Below are 18,760 nucleotides of genomic sequence, written 5' to 3'. Positions count from 1 at the left end.
GCGTGGCAGCACACAGGATACCAACCCCATGGGTCGGTTTTCTTGTGGGAAACCAGGCCTGCATTGTAGCTAGGCTGCTTTAAGGCTTGCTCTTGCTAAAACTCCCTCACCCTGAGCTGTAGCAGCAAATACTTACAGCATATTTTAAAGTAACTTCCTGGAGTCTGTGCTAATTCTCCCAAGGACTGAGGTGTAACCAGACCAATTACTCTTATCACTCCCTTGCATTTGCCACATTTTTTACTTGTTAATCTGTAGGAAGTAATCAGTAACATCCTTTCCTTTGCTATCTGTAAAAAGTAATTACCTAAAGCAAACCTGAGCATAATGAATGAGAACGTTCTTTGATGTATGCTATTAGAAATCCAATAAAAGCCGATCAAGGCGAGAACTGAGGTACTCTCCTCTTGAGAGAGTGGCCATGCTGTCCCTTGGCTCCACAGGACTCGGTAGTCTGTGTGAATTTGTCTCGTCTCATCCACATCACCACAGACACTGCTGGGTAGAGTCTGCATCACTTAGGGGAGGGTTTCAACAGAATATTCATCAGCTGTCCAGGTGCATATTTTTTCCTCTACTACATTTCCACTTTATTAAGGTGAACCAATGTAGTATTTATGTATCTAAACATTTACTGTAAGTTTTCAGTGATTTTTACATTCTGAATTATCTTTCCATAATTAAGTTAATAGGCACATTGGTCTGTATTGTATAGAAAATACTTAGCTTTAGGTCACAAATAGGAATGAATATAATTTGCAAATGTTACAAAGATGATTCCAAATTCCAGCTAACCTCTTTTGCAAATTGTAACCACTTGTTTAGTCTTTAATAATAAAAATACAGAACAAAAACAAATGCTTCAATATACCACGTGTGAGATTCTGGGGACTACGAAATCCCTGAAGGAGCGGTAAGCCCTGACTACTGGACAGGTCAGAACACTGGCAAGGCTTAATTGCAAAGTATTTAACAGAAGACCACAGATTTTGTTTTCTATGAGGCGCTAGGAGCTATAGGTGTCACTTGGTAATGCACTGAAATGGCATTGCCTAGTGGGAGTGTGGCACAGGAACATTCTTTGATCCACTACTTTGGAAAAGTTTCCACTATGATTGTATGGCCCTGACCTCCAGCTGCACACGCAGCCACAAACCAAACTGACCTCCTTTTTTTCATAATCTCTTGGCAGCTGCCATACCAACCGGCAGCCAGTGGCTCCAGAAGGGTGTCCGAGGGACAGTGACCCACCCCAGTTGTTGAACTTCTCCAAGGCAGGAGTTCCAACCTTGGTTTTACTACCCAGGTGGTTTTGTACAAACCAGTCAGAATTCATGGCTTTAAAATTAGCCAAAATCTGACCTGAGAGAGCTTCGTGAAATTTAAAACCATCGATATCATTTGTTGTTAATCCTGCCTTCTCTAGAAGTTTTGGAGTAACATATGTTGGTCCAAGTGAAAGTTGATCCTTTGCATCTTGAGACACGTACACCAAATCCCTCAAATGTGCCTTTGGCTTATAACCCATGGCCAGAGCTTTTTCCTCTGCTGTAATCATCATTGCAGAGGCATCATTGGTCAGGAAAGAAGAATTTGCCACTGTCACTGCACCATAGGGCTTGATGAATGCAAGTTTTAGTTTGTACATCTGATCCAGGGAGGAAGGACGAATGCCATTATCTTTGGTGACTGCACCTTTTCCTGGTACTCTGAAGGGCACAGTGTGAGAAAGGAGTCCTTGATCCTGTGCCTTCTTGGCCAGGCTAAGCAAGTACAGTGCACAGTCATCCTGTTCCAGCCGAGAAACAGCAAAGGTGGCAGCCGGTGGGTCTGCAGAGTGGCCCATGGTCTCATTGGTGGAGACCTCTGTCCCCCCAGGGAGTTCAGGTGCAAGGAAGTTCAATCTGAATTTGGAGATTAGAGATAGTTGCTGACCCAGAGTCTTGGCCTTCTTGAGATCAGGCATCATTTCCTCATTTTCCTTGAGTGACAAAGAGGGATGTTGGACATTAACTCTCCGTCACCTGCCATGACCACATCAGACTGGCCAGAAGCAATCAGGCCAACACCTGTGGCCATGGCTTGATTGGCAGAGGAGCAGGCCGTGGTGCCAGTTTGAGCAGGGGTCTTGTCAGAGAAGCTCGAGCCGAGGGCAGCCTCTCTAGCTGCCCTGGTTGTTTTCACTTCCTCTATAACTGTGCCAAAGGTGATATAATCCACATCTTTCTTTGGGATATTAGTGCGTGTCAATGAACCCGAAAGTGCTACTCTAGCCAGATCACGAGGCACCAGGTCTTTATACAAAGTGCCTGACAGCCAAAATGGAATACAAACACCATCGACCTCCACGGTATTTCTTAAATTGGGTTTTCCAAGGTTTTCTTTGATTTAGTCTGGGCAGCTGGGGCTGCTCATAGCTGGGGCGAACAGCTCAGAGATCTGATAGAAAATCTGAAGGCCCATTGTGATGTACTGGGAAGGTTTTTAAAAGTATAAGTCAAGATGGAAGTCATTAGGAAATCTGCATCTACATCAGCTCAGGCTCCCCTTGCTGACAAGGTTCAGACCACCCAGGTGTATTTTTTTATATGATAGTGTGTCGCATGAGCGCATAGTGGCGTTTAGGGAATATTCTTGGTCTGCTGTGCTGTTTTACTTTTATCTTGAGTCTGTCTGGTTCCAATGGCATTTATTTTCTATTTGTTCCCCTGAGGTCATCCATCCTTGGGTTTGTCTGGCACAAATGGCATTAATTGGGTGTCTGTTGTCTATTTTCCCTGATCAGGGTGAATTAAGTTGTGTATTCTCTGCTTAGGGAGCCGAGGTACAACCACTTGTTCTGAAGTGCCTTGGTTAGGGGAGATAATGTCTTGCAATTCACCAGCTGGCTGTTAAGTTCCAATTGTTTTGGCTTGCTTAATTTTCTTGTCTTAGTTTCCCCATTCCTCTTGCCTAGGAATTTTTTTTAAGCTTCTTACTATCCTGCATCACTATGATTCTGCAACCCATGCAAGTGAACTGTTGCCATGTTCTAGAATGTTCTGTGATAGGAGGCTGCTGGGCTCAGAGCTCAGGAGGACATCAAGGGGCTGCATACCTTAGCTAATCAGACTGCAGTCAAGTTCATCATCCAGATGGATTGCAAGACCTCCAATGTGCAATGGTACCTAGGTATGTGTCGGGTTCAGAACTTGTCAAACCTGATACTGAATAGTGTAATTACAATCTACAGATTCCTAGGAATGATTTACAGGAAACTCCAATTGGTGCTGCTTCTTTAATTTGGTTACAGAGGGATCTTATCTGATGGATGAACAAGGACATTACTGAGAGGGATATGCAGTAACTTCCATGGTGGACATAATCGAGAACTCTCATCGACTGGAAATGAAATCTGCCCAGCATGCTGAACTCATTGCTCTAACTCAGTCTTGTCACCTGGACGAAGGTCAGTAGCCAATGTTTACACTGAGAGTAATGTGCACTTGGTGTAGCTCATGACTGTGGAATGCTATGGAAATAGGGAGGCCTCTCTACTACCTCAGAGCAGCCAATAAGAAGTGGAAAAGTGGTTGCAAAATTGTTAGACTCTGCACAGGAACCAAAAACAATGGGCAATTATAAAAAATTCTGGGGCATTCTAAAGCTGCCACCATGGAAGTGAAAGGAAGTAATTTTGCTGACATTGAACCGAGACAGACAGCATTGAACAGAGACGTTATCCAGACCCAAGAATGTTTCTTGCTTTCTATTAAATCAATAAAATATTATCTTTTACAGTTTCAACAGACAACTAAGGAGAAAGAGAAGAGAATATGGCAACAAAAACGGGGAAACTCTGACCCACACAGAACAATGTGGGTTGGACCCAATCAGAACCCATCTTACCTGCAGGAGTCCAACTCACTGCACTTGAACCTGTACATGAGCCACCACACTGTGGTCCTGGGAAGGTGATTTCATGGAGTGAACAATGTCACTGGAGACCTTCTGCTGCTGTAGCTCATGAGGAGCACAGCAGATGTCCTATCTGTCCAAAGTACAGCCCAGGAACCCACTCCCTGGGTCCCAAGGACATCTCCCACTCCCTGTGGGTCCACATGAAGATTGGCATTTCATCCAAATACCACTGTGTCAGGAACACAAATGTACATAAGTAATGACTTGTGTGTTTCCTCACTGGGTTGAGGTGTTGCCTTGCAGGAGAGTGACAGCCTTAACGAGTGGCAATTCTTGTTAGAAAGAATAACTCCCCATTGGGGAATTCCCTCTGAGTGACATTGTGCCTGAGGGACTCATTTCATTGGGCAAGTCACAAAATCCGGCTGCAACCTTTGGCCCTTTCTGCAGCACTTTCACTGTGCCCCTCACCCCTGTCCTCTGGACTGGGGGGTGCACCAATGGGACCATCACAATTCAGCTGGATAGAACTTCAGAAGCCTTCACTCTGCCCTGGACAGAAGCTTTCCCTAGAGTGCAACTCAACCTGAGAGCCACGCCCTTTGGTGAACATAAGCTTTTTTCCTTTGGGATTGGTCTCTGGCCACCCTGTGCATCTGTATGAAGAAGCACATGGACCAATTTCCTGGAAGGAGACTTTCTACATTGCTGTCAGGGACTTATTAACCAGCTTAAAGAAACTAATAAATTGGTAACCCACTCATTATACACTGCGATCTCGGGAAATGCAGATTTCAAAGATCATGGCTTAGAACTAAAAGATTCAGTCTGTTGGAAGGGACATCAGATAAAGGACTCTTTCCAACCTCATTGCAGGGACCTTTCCAGGTACTGCTAACTAACCCATGTGCAGCCCAACTCAAAGGAGTTAACTTATGGGACTCCTTTGGTTTCCAAGTTCGTCATTGAGCATGGGTTTCAAGGCCTCCACTGTGTCAGGATAAGTCAGAGTCTGGAGACAGAATGCAGAGCCAGAGTAGTGACTCTGACACTGTCATGGGGCAGATGAGCCATTAGCAGAAATGACACAGAGAAATGTAATCATGACCAAATGCTGTGAGGGAAAGTTTCCTGATATCATGGAATCAGGTAACCAGGAGACCTATGGGTCCACTCCACTGGTCTCCACATTATGTGAGAGATGTAAAAGAAAATGGCATCTGAAAGAGAACAATTATACACAGGCGTAGAATAGGAAAGATCTCTTGGAAATTAAAAATACCATCATAGAAATTAATAATTTCACTACTAACTTCAGTAGTGACCTGCAAGATTCAAGCTGTTCTCCTGCTGAGTTGTTCAAATGGAAAAGTTGTGTGAGCTGGAGAAAAAAAACCTATTAGTCTGTCAGTCATGAGATTTCAGCAAGTTAATAATGACAGTTTTAAAATAGTATGAAGAAATAAAAATAATTGTATGATGACAAGGAAATGATTTAAAAATTTTCCAAGAGTATTTCTAAAAGTTTACAGTTAAAAAGTTTCATTTTGAATGTCCTAGTCATGTTCTTCTACAGCAGATAAAAACAGGTCCACACCAGGACACTTCATGATGTAAGTTCAGAAAGGGGGTGGGAGAGACCATGAAAACTTCAAGAGGCAGCAAATATGGGCCTGGAGACTAGTGGACATTGTCGCAATACCTTCCAATTTTTGAAGAAAAAGTATTTTTAACACAGAGCTCTATATCAAGTCAAGATGTAAATAAGAGCTAGGACAGACTAAAATTTCCTCATGTGTTTAGAGTTTTAATAGTTAACTTTCCATGTTCTCTTTTGAAAAATACCACCAGACAAAGTGGGAAAAATGAGGAAGTAAACTAAAAAAGATGAACATGTGGGATCGAGGTGACAGGGAAGCCAGAACAAGAGAGGCCAAGGCTGCCTGAGATGAGGTAAAAGACATCCAGGGTGTCCATCTGCTCCAGGTGTGCAGGGACCCAGCCCACCTGTGGCAGGGCTGAGGGCTATAGCCAGAGATCTGCAGAGATGAAAATGGTTGGAAATCAGATGTGTTCAAATACGTACTCATGAAGATTTAGACTCTGGGGAGAGCAGTGGGATGAATATGTGAAACCTGGCAGAACAACCCCATGGCTGACATTGAACCAGATGCAATGACCAACTACCCCCTACCCTAGTGATGACCAATCAATGGAGGCCTCGACCCTAAGTCCCTCAGTCCCCTTTGCAACCCATCCCCTAGAAGCCATCAGAAAACCAGGTCTTAGGGGGACAAATCACCTGTGACTTGGTGCCACTCCCTTAAATAAACATTTACTTTCTGTTTATGTCTTTTTCTTTTTTTGTAATACTCACTTGACATTATTTTTTCATTGCTTACAGAGAGAGAGGAAGGAAGAGAGAAAAACACTCATGTGAGTGAGAAACATCAACTGATTTCCTTCCATAGGCACCTGGACTGGGGATCATATGCACAACTGAGGCTGTGCCCTGACCAGGAATCTACTTGCAACCTTTCAGTTAAGGGATGATGTTCCAGCCAACTGAGCCACACCAGCCAGGGCTAAACCTTTACTTTCTTTGCTGCAAACTCCTATTTGCATTGGATTGGGCTTTAATGTGCACACAATGAATGAACCCCTTTAGTTCAGTGATACTTTTCATTTATAACTTTTAACATTTTAAATTTTTTATAGTGAATATATATTCATTATATAAATTGCATATTATCTATATCCACATAAGTAATTTAAAAGCTTTGTTGACATGTATAAAAGAAAAGGCAGATGGGGAGGAAAGTCAAGAGCACAGCCCAGGGCTGACAGTGCTGGGCTCCATGTCTGGACTCTGGACAAGGTACTTACATACCTTCCCCCACTCCTCACCCAGGGGCACAGCCCTCTGTGGAGGCCAAGCTGGGTCTTTCCCTTCTTCTGGGGTGTGGTCATTCATATCTCCTCAACTCTCTCTTGCTTCTAAGAAGTTGGTTTTTGTACTACACATGACATTTTTAGCTATTTTCCATGGGAGGATTTGTCCACAGTGTCCAGCCAAGATTTCTGAGCATGGCATTTCTAAGACAAACAGTTGGTCCTAGAGAAGAGGATCAGAATCTGAATCTTAAATCATGATGTGAGAATGTTCTGTCAGGAGTTTTCTAAGTAAAGGGATTTTAGTATAACTTTTTATTTTAAAACATTATTCATGCACATACAAGAGGTTTCAAAAGACACTGAAGAATATATAAGAGAAATGAGTCACAATGTCTCCCTCCCTCAGTCACCTAAGTCCTCTCCCAGGAAACCTTCACAGTGAGTCACTTCTGATTCCTCCTCCCAGGAAAACCTATCTGTGCATTAATGTTGTTGTTATGTCTGTAAAAAGAGCTCAGGCCACAGACTGGGAGAAAATGTTTGCAATTCAATTCTTTTAGAAAAGACATAGCAAACCTCAACTCAACAATCAGAAAACAATAACAATAAAAATTATCAAAATTCTGAACATGCTATCCCACGGAAGAATTTATGCCTGCCTTGTCCAGGTGGTTCCATTGGTTAGAGGGTCATCACAAATACAAAAATGTTGTGGGTTTGATATCTGGTCAGGGTGCCTATGGTGAGGAACTGATTGATGACTCTCTGTCACACACACACACACACACACACACACACTCTCTCTCTCTCTCTCTCTCTTTCTCAAATCAGTTAACATTGCCTTTAGTGAGTTTTTTTAAGGCTTACTGCAGAACAGTAGCTTTGTTATGGCTGTAGCAGCCTCATATGTGTCTCTTTACTGGGTCTCTTGGTGGTGTTGTTTTCTGTTGCGCTGATTTATTGTACAAGTTGTTTTGTACAACTACGTGCTGTGCAGGCTTGCATCTCAGAAGCAACAGGCTGAGCTCTGTAGCCCAGGTGAGCAGTAGGGAGACCATCCAAGTGTGAGAGCCTCTGTGCTGTTTGCACAACGACAACATCACACAACCACGTGTTTCTCAGGGCGGATCACCACCATTAGGTGGCACATGAGTGAATGTAAGTGCATCAAATAAACACGCTGGACACCTTATGCTTACACAAGGTGGTGTGTCAGTTATATTTTAACTTAAAAATAAAGTTCATTGTGGATTTATGTACAACATTGGCATTTAGAGGGATCAGTGAAAAAGGTAATTAGGAATATTATAAACACTGACATCCACAGATGAGATTGTCAAGAGTCACTTCCAACAGTTCATGACCCCAGGAGCTCTAGGATCCCTGAGCAGCCACAGTGAGGGGCGAAGAGCAGGAGAACAGGAAGGCAACTAGGGGAGGTCTGCACCCACCAGAGATGGGGGCGCACTCACACAACAACTTTAAAGTGAACACAGAAATCAGCACATAGGAAGTGACACAGATGTCCCCCAGCATCAGGACGGTGTGGGTGGCTCTGGTCTCTGGAGGGCATTGGTGGTGGCTGTGGGATGTGAATGTGCTGCAGCCTCTGGTGGTGTCTGTGCAGGAGAAGCACCATGGAGAGGCTGCACCAGACCATGAGGACAAAGAACCTGACATCATGATATGACCACAAGATGGCAGCCTCAGGCAGGTCTAGAGACTGGAGACAGTGATGGCCAATACTGAGCTGGCCCTCTGGATCAGCCAGCAGGAGGCAGAAAAAGTGTCCCTTGTCCCTTGGGGAGAATCTGAGCTGACAGTCATGTTGTCATTGGGGTGCAGGGACAATCTGCACCAGGAGCTCCAGTCACAGCATTTCCCATTGGGCCCTTGCCTTCTGCTTCTTCTGTCCCCAGGTCTCTCACAGTGGTCATCCTGTGTGACCCCTGGCTGGTCTTCCTATGCATTCAAGTTCCACAGGGCTTGCTGTTACCAGTCTGAGGTGTGTTGAGCCTGGAAAATACCTGCACTTGAGGCCACTATTTCCTTGCTGAGGGCCTGGGGTCTCCCTCTGTCCATGTGACTTAAAGGACACTGTAATACCTCTCTGTCACTCATAGAGCTCATACTGGAGTCTCCCATTGGACCAGCCTGTCCTCATGTTCTGGATGATTACTGTGGGGAGAAGCCTTCCTGGTCATGCACACTGGGATTAGGACAAGCAATGATGGGGAAATATAGGACGATAACATTAAAATTGATCACTGCAATATTCAATTGACAGTAAGAAATGCCAGTTGATAAACACATCTTAGAAACCAGCTCTACCTGCCAGCTCACTGGCCTGAAATCTTCCTTCTGAGATACCACTGGGGGCAAGGGGCACAGTCCACTGTTTCTTCCAGTCCTTCTGCCATGGCCAGTGCACTGAGCACATGGACCTTCACTTTAGGTACAGGGGTCGTTCAAGCTGAGACAGGCAGGTGGGACATCTAGGGTTTCTATACAGTATCCAGCTGTGGACCCCTGCGGGGAAATAAAAATGCTCTCCACCTGACCTCTGGTCTCCTTCCATCCCCACACATGTGACCCCCTCTCCTCTCTTCTTGCCCCGCCAGTTCCTTCCCCTCTGGTTATCATGGCAGCTCTGGCTGTGACTGTGAGTTCCTTTTTGTTTGCTCTGTCAATTTGTTTGTTGCTTTTTGTTTTATGCTCCACATATGAGTGAAATTACATGATTTTTATCTTTGCCCATCTGACATATTTCCCTTAGCATAATACCCTCTAGGTCCATCCATGCCGTCGCAAATGTCAAGATTTCATTCTCTTTTCCTGCCTCGTACTGTTCCATGGGATGAATGCACCACAGCTTGTTTATGCACTTACTTACTGATGGGCACCTGGGCTGTGTCCAGATCTTGGCTACTGTAAATCACGCTGTGATGGACAGAGGGGTGAATATATTCTTTCAAGTAAGTGTTTTGGATCTCTTCAGGTAAATACCCAGAAGTAGGATAGCTGGGTCCACAGGCGGTTCCATGCTTATTATTTTGAGGGAACTCCACACTGTTTTCCAGAGGGGCTGCACCAGTCTGCATTCCCACCAAGAGTGCAAGAGGGTTCCCTTGTCCCCACATCTTGGCCAAAACTGGTTTGTTGCTTTATTGAAGGTAGATTTTCTGACAGACATGAATAGATACCTCATTGTGATTTTAATTTGCATGTCTCTTAGAGACACATTGAGCACTTTTTTAGGACTATTAGCCATCTGTAAGCCATCTGTAAGTCCTCCATTAGCCGTCTGTAAGTGTCTGTTCCGGTCCTCTGTCCATTGCTTTTCAATCCTCACCTGAGGACATGTTTGTTGATTTTAGAGAGATAGAAGAAGGGAAAAAGTGAGAGAGAGAGAGAGAGAGTGAGACAGAAAGGGAAATACTGACATGAGAGAAATACATGAATCTGTTGCCTCTCGTTCAAGCCCCCAGGAGGAATAGAACCCTCAGCCCTTTGGTGGACTGGAGGAGACTCCAACCCATTGAGCCTCTGGGCCAGGGCTGCCCATTTTAAAGGGAGATTGTTTCATCTGTCCCTTCGCTGTGCACGTCTGTGTGTCTTTGGATGTGAGTTGGGTCTCCTACAGGCAGCGTAATTGGGTTCTGCTCTAACCTATTCATCTTCTCTGTGCCTTTTGGTTGGTGAGTTCAACCCATGTCCATTCAGGTGATTATTGACCTATGAGGACTCTCTCTAGGCATTTTACCTTCGGTTTCTCATTGCCTTGTGTCTCCAGTGTTTACTTTCCCTGCATTCCCCGTCTGTCAGTTCATTGTGGCACCTCTCTGTGCTTTCAGGACCCATGGCCACCAGCCCTGCTGTACTACCTGGGTGTCCTTGTACCTGTGCAAGGTTTTAGCCACTCCATGGCCTGAAGGTCACGCCTACTCTCCCGCCCTCTGCCGGCTGGCGGTGGCATTACAGCCAGATTGGGAGGGGACCACTGCAAATTCCTCTGGGCTCCTTCTGCTAGTTCTGATACCTGGGTCTCAGAGACCAGGTCCTGCGGGGAGCTTCGCAGTGTCTGACTTGTCTCTTTGAGAGGTGTCCTCACTCCACCAGGATGCTGACGTCCCACCCTGTATCTGCCACTGGCCACATCAGCCCATGTGCTGCACTTGTAGCCCCATCCAACCCTTCCTCTCAAGAATCTTCTAGTTTTACTTCAAGGACAACCTGCCTGGTGGTAGCCAAGCAACACAACCCTGCTGTGACGAAGGGGAAGGAACCAGGGGCAAAAGCCCAGTGGGGACTGTGGCAGAGTCGCCCTGTGACACCTGAGACACTTTTTTCTTGACTGTTCAGTTCTCATCACTCCAAGCTGGAAGCTAATGTAGCCTCCCTAACTCCAAACATTATAAATGAACATAAGGATTCTTTTTGAGCTCATGAACCTGCTGTATCCAGCTGCTCCTGAAGTCCTACTGCTTTCCTCTAGGGTCTCAGAACATTCTGTGTGTACTTGGAATAAATGTGTTTTTCTGTTGCTGAGAGAAATCACACACACACACACACACATACATCTCCTGTTGTTGAGAGAGAGAAAGCTCTGTCAGGTTGCCTTCCTCATGTTCCTTAGGCACAAGCACTGACTGGGAATCAAACCTGTGGTATTTTGGTGCATGAGCAGGCACTGCAATCAACCTAGCCACCCTGGCCAGGCCACATCCCTGTTTGAACTGTTTCTGTAGGTCTGGGTTCTGATTGCAGAGAAAACCATTCAGTCCGTTGGCTCACATCACTTTTTATTTTGTCTACAACCTCCCTGATACATGCAGTTGATCTTTTAGTAAATGAAAAGGAAAACATTTGGCAATTGATGTGATTGCTCAAAACATATTTATTGGACAATTATACAAGGAAGTCTCCCCAAAACAACCATAACAGGACTTAATATGGGAAGTGGCAGTTCCCCATAATTTGTGTTTGGGATTCACAGCTGTCCCATGTTTTCCAGGGTGCTGGGTCACCGGCAGAGAGGCTGGTGTCTATGGCTGTGGGCACGCAGGGTGCATCTGTACTTGTTGTGCTCAGAGCCCCGTGGCCTTGTCCAGCTGCACTGGCCATGCTGGGACTGAACCTGGGACAGAGCGTCATGATGCTCTCGCCATCTATCTCTGGAATTCCAGGAGCGAAAAATGGACGCAGGGGCTCTGCCACAGAAATCGGGGGGAATGTAAAAATATGGGAGCCATCACCCACGTGATAAAAGGAAATGGTTCCCATTTCCAAGTCCAGGAAAACGCCCACTCGGTGTAAGCGGGGACTGACCATGAGAACTGTCACTGGCCTGGTGCTCGCCCTGAAGGTGTCCTTCTCTCTGCAGCTCACAATCCAGAAGCCACATTCTGAAGAGAGGACGACGTTCTCCTGTCGAGGAACAGACTCCTTGCAGACGCCTAGGTTCCACTTTGCGCTGGTGCCCACGTCCACCTCCCAGTAGTGCCGGCCAGAGGTGAGTCGCTGGGAGCCCAGCACACAGAGGGAGGTGCTGAACCTCTCAGGACAGACCCTGCGCTTCTGCTCCTCGTACATGCAGCGGACTTGCCTCAGGTCCTCAGAGATGTAGAGGTGGTTGTTGGCTGTGTCCACATCCAAGGTCACGTCCACTGTGGAAAGAGAAATAATGCATCAGCTCTGTCCCTAACTCTCCAGGCCACCTAAGGGACCCACATGACTCATTCACTTTCTTGTCTTCTACTCCACACCTCAGGTTTTCCTGGGGAACTTCCCTGGTCCCTAATTACATCAGATTTCACGGACACAAGGAACGGTCATCATTGGAACTGGCCCTTGGTCACTACAGACATTCTCTCTACATTAAGCTCTTTGCTTAGTTGATTAAGGACTTTTTTCCTTTAGTGTGGACTCCATATGGAAAAAGAGACCATGACTGCTTCATGTTTTCAAAATTAGCATACAAATTATCACAGATTCTGTGCACACATACCCCTGAACTAGGCATTTCAAAGGATGGAGAATATTCTACTTATTGCAGAATAAAATTGACATGAAAGCCCTCTGTTTCCTCTCTCTCTCTGTCTAAATTATATTAAAATTATATATATACACATATATAATATATTTATATGTAAATATATAAATATATAGATCTGTACATATATTTGTAAATATATGTGTATATATGTATTTTTTTTCTATGATTCCTGACATTAGGATGCGTTGGCAGCTTAGTAGGAACCTGGACAGCAGCTCAATGGGGCAGCACCCAGAGGGACCTGAACGCGGAGCAGCGGACCCTGGACAGCAGCGCTGCCTCCCTCCGACTCTGATTTGGGCACAGAGCTGACAAAATATAATAAATATAAACCGTGACACCATTAAAGTCCTAGAGGAGAACATAGGTAAGAAAATTTCAGATATTTCATGCAGAAACTTTTTTACTGACATGTCCTCTAGAGCAAGGGACATAAAGGAAAGAAGAAACAAATGGGATCTCATCAAAATAAAAAGCTTCTGCACGGCTAAAGAAAACAGCATCAAAATCAAAAGAGACCCAACTGTATGGGAAAACATATTTGCCAATGATACCTCAGGCAAGGGTTTAATCCCCAAAATGTATAAAGAACTTACACAACTCCACTCTAAGAAGATAAGCAACCCAATTAAAAAAATGGGCAAAGGACTTGAACAGACACTTCTCCAAGGAGGACATACAGAGGATCTAGAGACACAAGAAAAGATGTTCAATATCACTAGCTATCAGAGAGATGCAAATTAAAACCACAATGAGATACCACTTTACACTAGTCAGAATGGCCATCATAAACAAAGCAACAAACAAGTGTTGGAGAAGTTGTGGAGAAAAGGGGACCCTAGTGCACTGTTGGTGGGACTGCAGAGTGGTACAACTACTATGGAAAACAGTATGGAACTTCCTCAGAAAACTAAAAATGGATCTGCCTTTTGAGCCAGCAATTCCACTGCTGGGACTATATTCTAAGAACACTAAAACACGAATCCAAAAGAACCTTTGCACCCCAATGTTCATAGCAGCACAATTTACAATAGCTAGATGCTGGAAGCAACCAAGATGCCCATCAGTAAATGAATGGACCAAAAAACTACGGTACATTTACACAATGGAATTCTATGCAGCAGAAAGAAAGAAGTAGCTCCTACCCTTTGCAACTGCATGGATGGAGCTGGAAAGCGTTATGCTAAGCTAAATAAGCCAGACAGTGAAAGACAAATACCATATCATCTCAACTTTAACAGGAACCTAAACAACAAAACAAAGAAACAAGCAAAATATAGTCAAAGACACTGAAATAGAGGACAGGCTGACAGTGACCAGAGGGGAGAGAAGAGGGAATTTCAGGGGAGAATGGGAAGGGTTTAAAGGAACAAATTTAAAGGACACATGGACAAAAACTGGAGGGGGGTAGTAATGGTAGTGAAGTGGGGAGTGATGGGTGGGTGGGCTGGAATGGGAGTAAAAGGCAGAAAACTGTACTTGAACAATGATTAACAAAATTAAAAAATAAAAAGAAAGACACCTTCCAGAATAAAAACTCCTCAGTCCCTGTTTTTTTTTTATCTCTTTTTTCCTTTTTTATAATTTAATTTTATTTTTTTTCCTTTCCTGGGGATATGTTTTTAATGATTTTGCACAGGGAGGAAAGGAGGTGTTGGGAAGGAGAGAGACATCCATTGGTTGCCTCACGTGCGCCCCCTGGTGGGAATTGAACCTGCAACCTTGTGGTGTCCACGAACCACTCCAACCAACTGAGCCACTTCCAGAGCTCTTTAATTTTTAAAACAATTTTTTTAAGTTTCAGTTACAGTTGGTGTACAACAGAAAACAATATTGAATGCAACTAGAGTTGAAAACATTAAAAATAATTGATGTTCGCCAGATGGGAGGGGTTTGGAGCATGAGGTAAAACAGGGGAAGGGATTGGGAAGTACAGATGGGCAGTGACAGAACAGGCCCGGTGTCGTAGTGGGAAGCACAGGGAATACAGTCAGTAATACTGGGGTAATGTGCATGGTACCAGGTGGGGACTAGGCTGATCATGGGGAATCACTTCTGGAGGTACATGAGTATCTAATTACTACGCTGTAATTTTAAACTACTGTAATGTTGTGTGGCAACAGTAATTCAGTAATCAAATTCAAACATATTTAAAAATGAAAATGGTTTACAGACACATTAAAAATAGTTAAGAATGAAGAAGGATGGACTTCAGGGGTACAGTCTATGTAAAACCCAGCTTCAGATTTCTACTTAATCAATCAAATTTCTACTCCATGAACCTCCAGTTCCAAGTGACCACCAGCTACCTGTGTGGCTATCGAAAATACTGGAGAGGACAGGTCAAGAGCATGACTATGTCCTTTTTTTTTCTTTTTTAAAAATTTCTTTTTTTGTTGTTTTTAGAGAGAGGAGAAGGGATGGAGAAAGAGAGGGAGAGAAACATCAATGTGTGGTTGACTCTCCCGGGCCCCCTACTGGGAACCTGGCCCACACCCCAGGAATGTGCTCTGACTGGGAATAGAACTGGCTACCCTTTGGTTCCTAAGGCTGGCACTCAGTCCACTAAGTCACACCAGGCAGGGCTATATCTTATATTTTCCTGGATGCCTGCAGATGGCTCTGACCTGTGGGCCTTGGTTGAGAGACATTGTGCCAAGCAACAGGAAACTGGTTTTATTCCCGGTCAGGACATGGGGACGATTGTGTATTGGGTCCTGGGTCGGGGTCCTTACCAAAAACAATCCAACGATGTTTCTCTCTTGTATCAGTGTTTATGACCATATCTCACTCCCTTCCCTCCTCTCTTAAAATAAACAAATAAAATCCTAAAAAAAGAAAGAAAACCTACAGATGGTTTTAATGCAGTCTTCCAGGTTGGCACATTGGGAAAGAACAAGCATTTCAGGTGCCAGAACCCAGGTAAAGCACCTTGACTGGAGGGCTTTGACAAGTGGCTGTTTCCCACAGGGTGGGGGCTGGTGGCCCCAGACCTCACCTTGGAACCTGCGCATCCTCGGGTTCATTCTCAGGATGGCTCTCAGCTGGGGCTCCAGTGCCCTGAACTCTGACACTAGTCCAGCCAGCTGGCGATTGGGCCTGATGTCACTCTTCTGAGAAACCTCAGGGCAGGTGAAGCACACAATCCCGTGTCCTCCAGGGCCCCTCGGCAGTGAGTCGACACACTTGAGGCAGCAGATGAACCCACATTTCAGGCTCACAGGGTCTTTCAGGTAGGACAGGCAGACGTAGCAGCTGCTTATGTCTTTAAAATGTTGGGCCATGCCCGCTGTCTGGGGGAAGGGATACACCATTAGAACACTGTGAGTGACAAGGACTGATGGGTTCTGGGATTCCAACCTGTTTCTGTGAATAGCGACCTGCACTCACCAGTCCCAGGCAATCAAGATGCAATCAAAGTACAAACATCAATAGCTCATGGCCCGGAATTTCTGATTTTGAAATGCTAGTTAGCATGAAGGTAAGCTTTATCCTGGGGCTTTAAGTTGGGGGGTGAGATGGTCTCTACTCTACTTGTGAGGTTTTTTTTTTTCAATCCTCAGCCAAGGACAGGTTTTTATTGGTTTCAGAGACAGAGAATAAGTGGATGCTGGGAGAGAGAGAGTGAGAGAGAGAATGTGAGAGTGAGAAAGAGAGAGTGAGATCAGTTGCTTCTTGTACACACCCTGAGTGGAACTGAACTGTTAACCCTCAGTAATATGGGATGACGATCAAGCCAACAGAGCCACCTGGCCAGGGCTACCTGTATGTCTCCTGTGGCAGCCTGTAGTCTAGAGTGGCTATTGAGCCAGTGGGATGGGCCTTATCCACCTTGAAAGGTGTTGAGCATAAGATCTACCCTCGAATTTGAAGACATCACAGGAGAGGAGAATGTAAGCCACCTCCCAAAGAACTGAAATTGATCAGATGTTGAATCTTTGCCTTTTGCCACTTACAATGAAAGGCTTGTTTTTCATTTGTTTGTTTGTTTTTACTTTGCATATGTGGCTTCTCAAAAATGAGGTTAGCCTTTGCTGGGGGACTCACTTGGTTAGAGCATTGTCCTGATAACCCGTGGTTGCAGGTTCAAACCCAGATCAGGGCGCAGAGAAGAAACAATCAGTGAATTCATCAATGATTTCACAACCAATCTGTGGTTCTTTCTCCTTCACATCAGTAAGTTAAAAAAAATAAAATAAAAAACCCTCATTTATGATGACATCTCTGTGTGACTTTATATATCCAGTGGACAGTGCTGGTTGACACGCAGAAATCCTACAACTGCTCCAGGTGAGTGTGGCTGAGACCCACAGCAGAACCTGAGAGGTGGAGTAAGCCAGTGGCTGACACTCCACTCACTACCTGGCAGGGTCCACCCATCTCAGGTCTGACTCAGCATAAAGATGACCATGTTATTTCTGTCACCTGGTGTTAAACATCTAAGTTCTGCCCACTCTTCCCATCAAAGGCATTTGTCCCTAGATGTCCACCCCATGCCTGGCATTGAGCTGGCATCAGACAGCACTTGCTGAACCTTTTGTAGAAACTGGAATGTCAAAACCATGGACTTACCTCTGGTGCACTATGTCCTCTTCTGGTCTCCAGCTGCTTCCCCTGCTGCCTCAGCTCAGGAGTGAGGTGGACCAACAAGCCCCTTTTATCAGGCAGGCCCCTCCTCCCACCTGACTCACTTCTTGTCTGTGTCACTCATTCCAATCAGATTTCCACCCAGGTAATGAGATTTTCTGACCCCACAGAGAGAACTTACCAGGAACAAAGGACATAGTTGCATATGAAAGTTATTTGTAAACGAACGTGAACAAAATACTGCCATGAAATCATTGTAGGCTAGATCCTGAATATCATTTCTAGTCTTCTCTTGGGAAAGGAATATCAAAATTCACAAAATTTTCTCTCTCAATCCTGAAATGTGATCCTTTGGAATGTGGGTGACCGATTTGTCTACAAATGTTTGGAATCACTGGATTGTGGATGGTAGTAGCATCACCTGAGAATCACCAGGAACACACACTACCTCGTTTATTTATTTATTTTGTTTTTTTAACTACTTTAATTGTTTAGTTTGTTTCGGGTGTCTCATTTCCCACTTTTGCTCACTTCAGCTCTGAGCTCAACTCCCTGCCCTCTGGGCCTCAGCAGGAGCTTTGTCTGTGTCTCTGGGCTAATCCCTTTACCTTGTTCCGTCCCCACCCTTCCTCCCCTCTTCCAGCTGTCAGTCTGTTCCATGTGTCCCTGCCTCTGTCCATTTCAGGAGTGTGAAACTCATTTTCACCAGGGGCCACATCAGCCTCCTGTTGCCTCCAAAGGGCCGAATGTGATTTTAGGACTGTAGAGATGTAACTACTCCCTAACTAGGGGCAAGGATCTCAGCACTGCCACCAGGTAGAAAAAAGGTGCCAGGCAGGATAAAACAAGGTTGGGAGGGTATTTGGCCCGAGGGCCTGTGTTTGGGGTTGGAGGTCTATTTTGTTTATCAGATTCTACATATAAGTGAGATTAGATGGTGTTGTAGCCCCGAACTGGCCTTTTAAACCTCTTTTGTGTCCTGAGTGGTGTGGCTCAGTTGGTTGGGTGTCAACCCACAAAGCAAAAGAAGGTCGGTTGGATCCCTGGTCACAGAGAAAGAGGCAACTGATGGATGTGTCTCGCTCACATCGATGTTTCCCTCCCTTTCTCCCTCCCTTCCCCTCTGTCTGAAAAATAAAAACAGAAACATAAATGACCCCTCTTTTATTATGTACATATTATTCTAATAAGGCTATATTTATTTTATTTTGTTAAGTTTTTAAAATATATTTTATTCATTATGCTATTAGAGTTGTCCCAGTTTTTCTCTCCTTTATTCCCTTCACCCTGTACCCACCCCACAATCATTTCCCTATCTTAGTT

At 44.8% G+C, this 18,760-nt stretch overlaps 1 protein-coding gene and 1 pseudogene across 1 annotated transcript; both read right to left on the bottom strand.

The window, feature by feature from the left end:
- Window positions 1–572: 572 nt before the first annotated feature.
- LOC114510779 (ret finger protein-like 4A) lies at window positions 573–16,134 on the bottom strand. Its single transcript, XM_036012753.1, has 3 exons — window positions 15,849–16,134; window positions 11,940–12,461; window positions 573–891 (listed from the first exon to the last, which is right to left on the bottom strand). Exons 1-3 carry the CDS (start codon window positions 16,132–16,134, stop codon window positions 863–865), a joined length of 837 nt encoding a protein of 278 aa, XP_035868646.1. The 3' UTR covers window positions 573–862.
- LOC114510911 lies at window positions 1,085–2,568 on the bottom strand (annotated as a pseudogene).
- Window positions 16,135–18,760: the final 2,626 nt, after the last annotated feature.

This window comes from Phyllostomus discolor, chromosome 12 (genome assembly GCF_004126475.2).
Source record: "Phyllostomus discolor isolate MPI-MPIP mPhyDis1 chromosome 12, mPhyDis1.pri.v3, whole genome shotgun sequence".
NCBI lineage: Eukaryota > Metazoa > Chordata > Mammalia > Chiroptera > Phyllostomidae > Phyllostomus > Phyllostomus discolor.
Note: the sequence above shows the minus strand (reverse complement) of the source record. Positions and strands in the feature narration are given on the sequence as shown.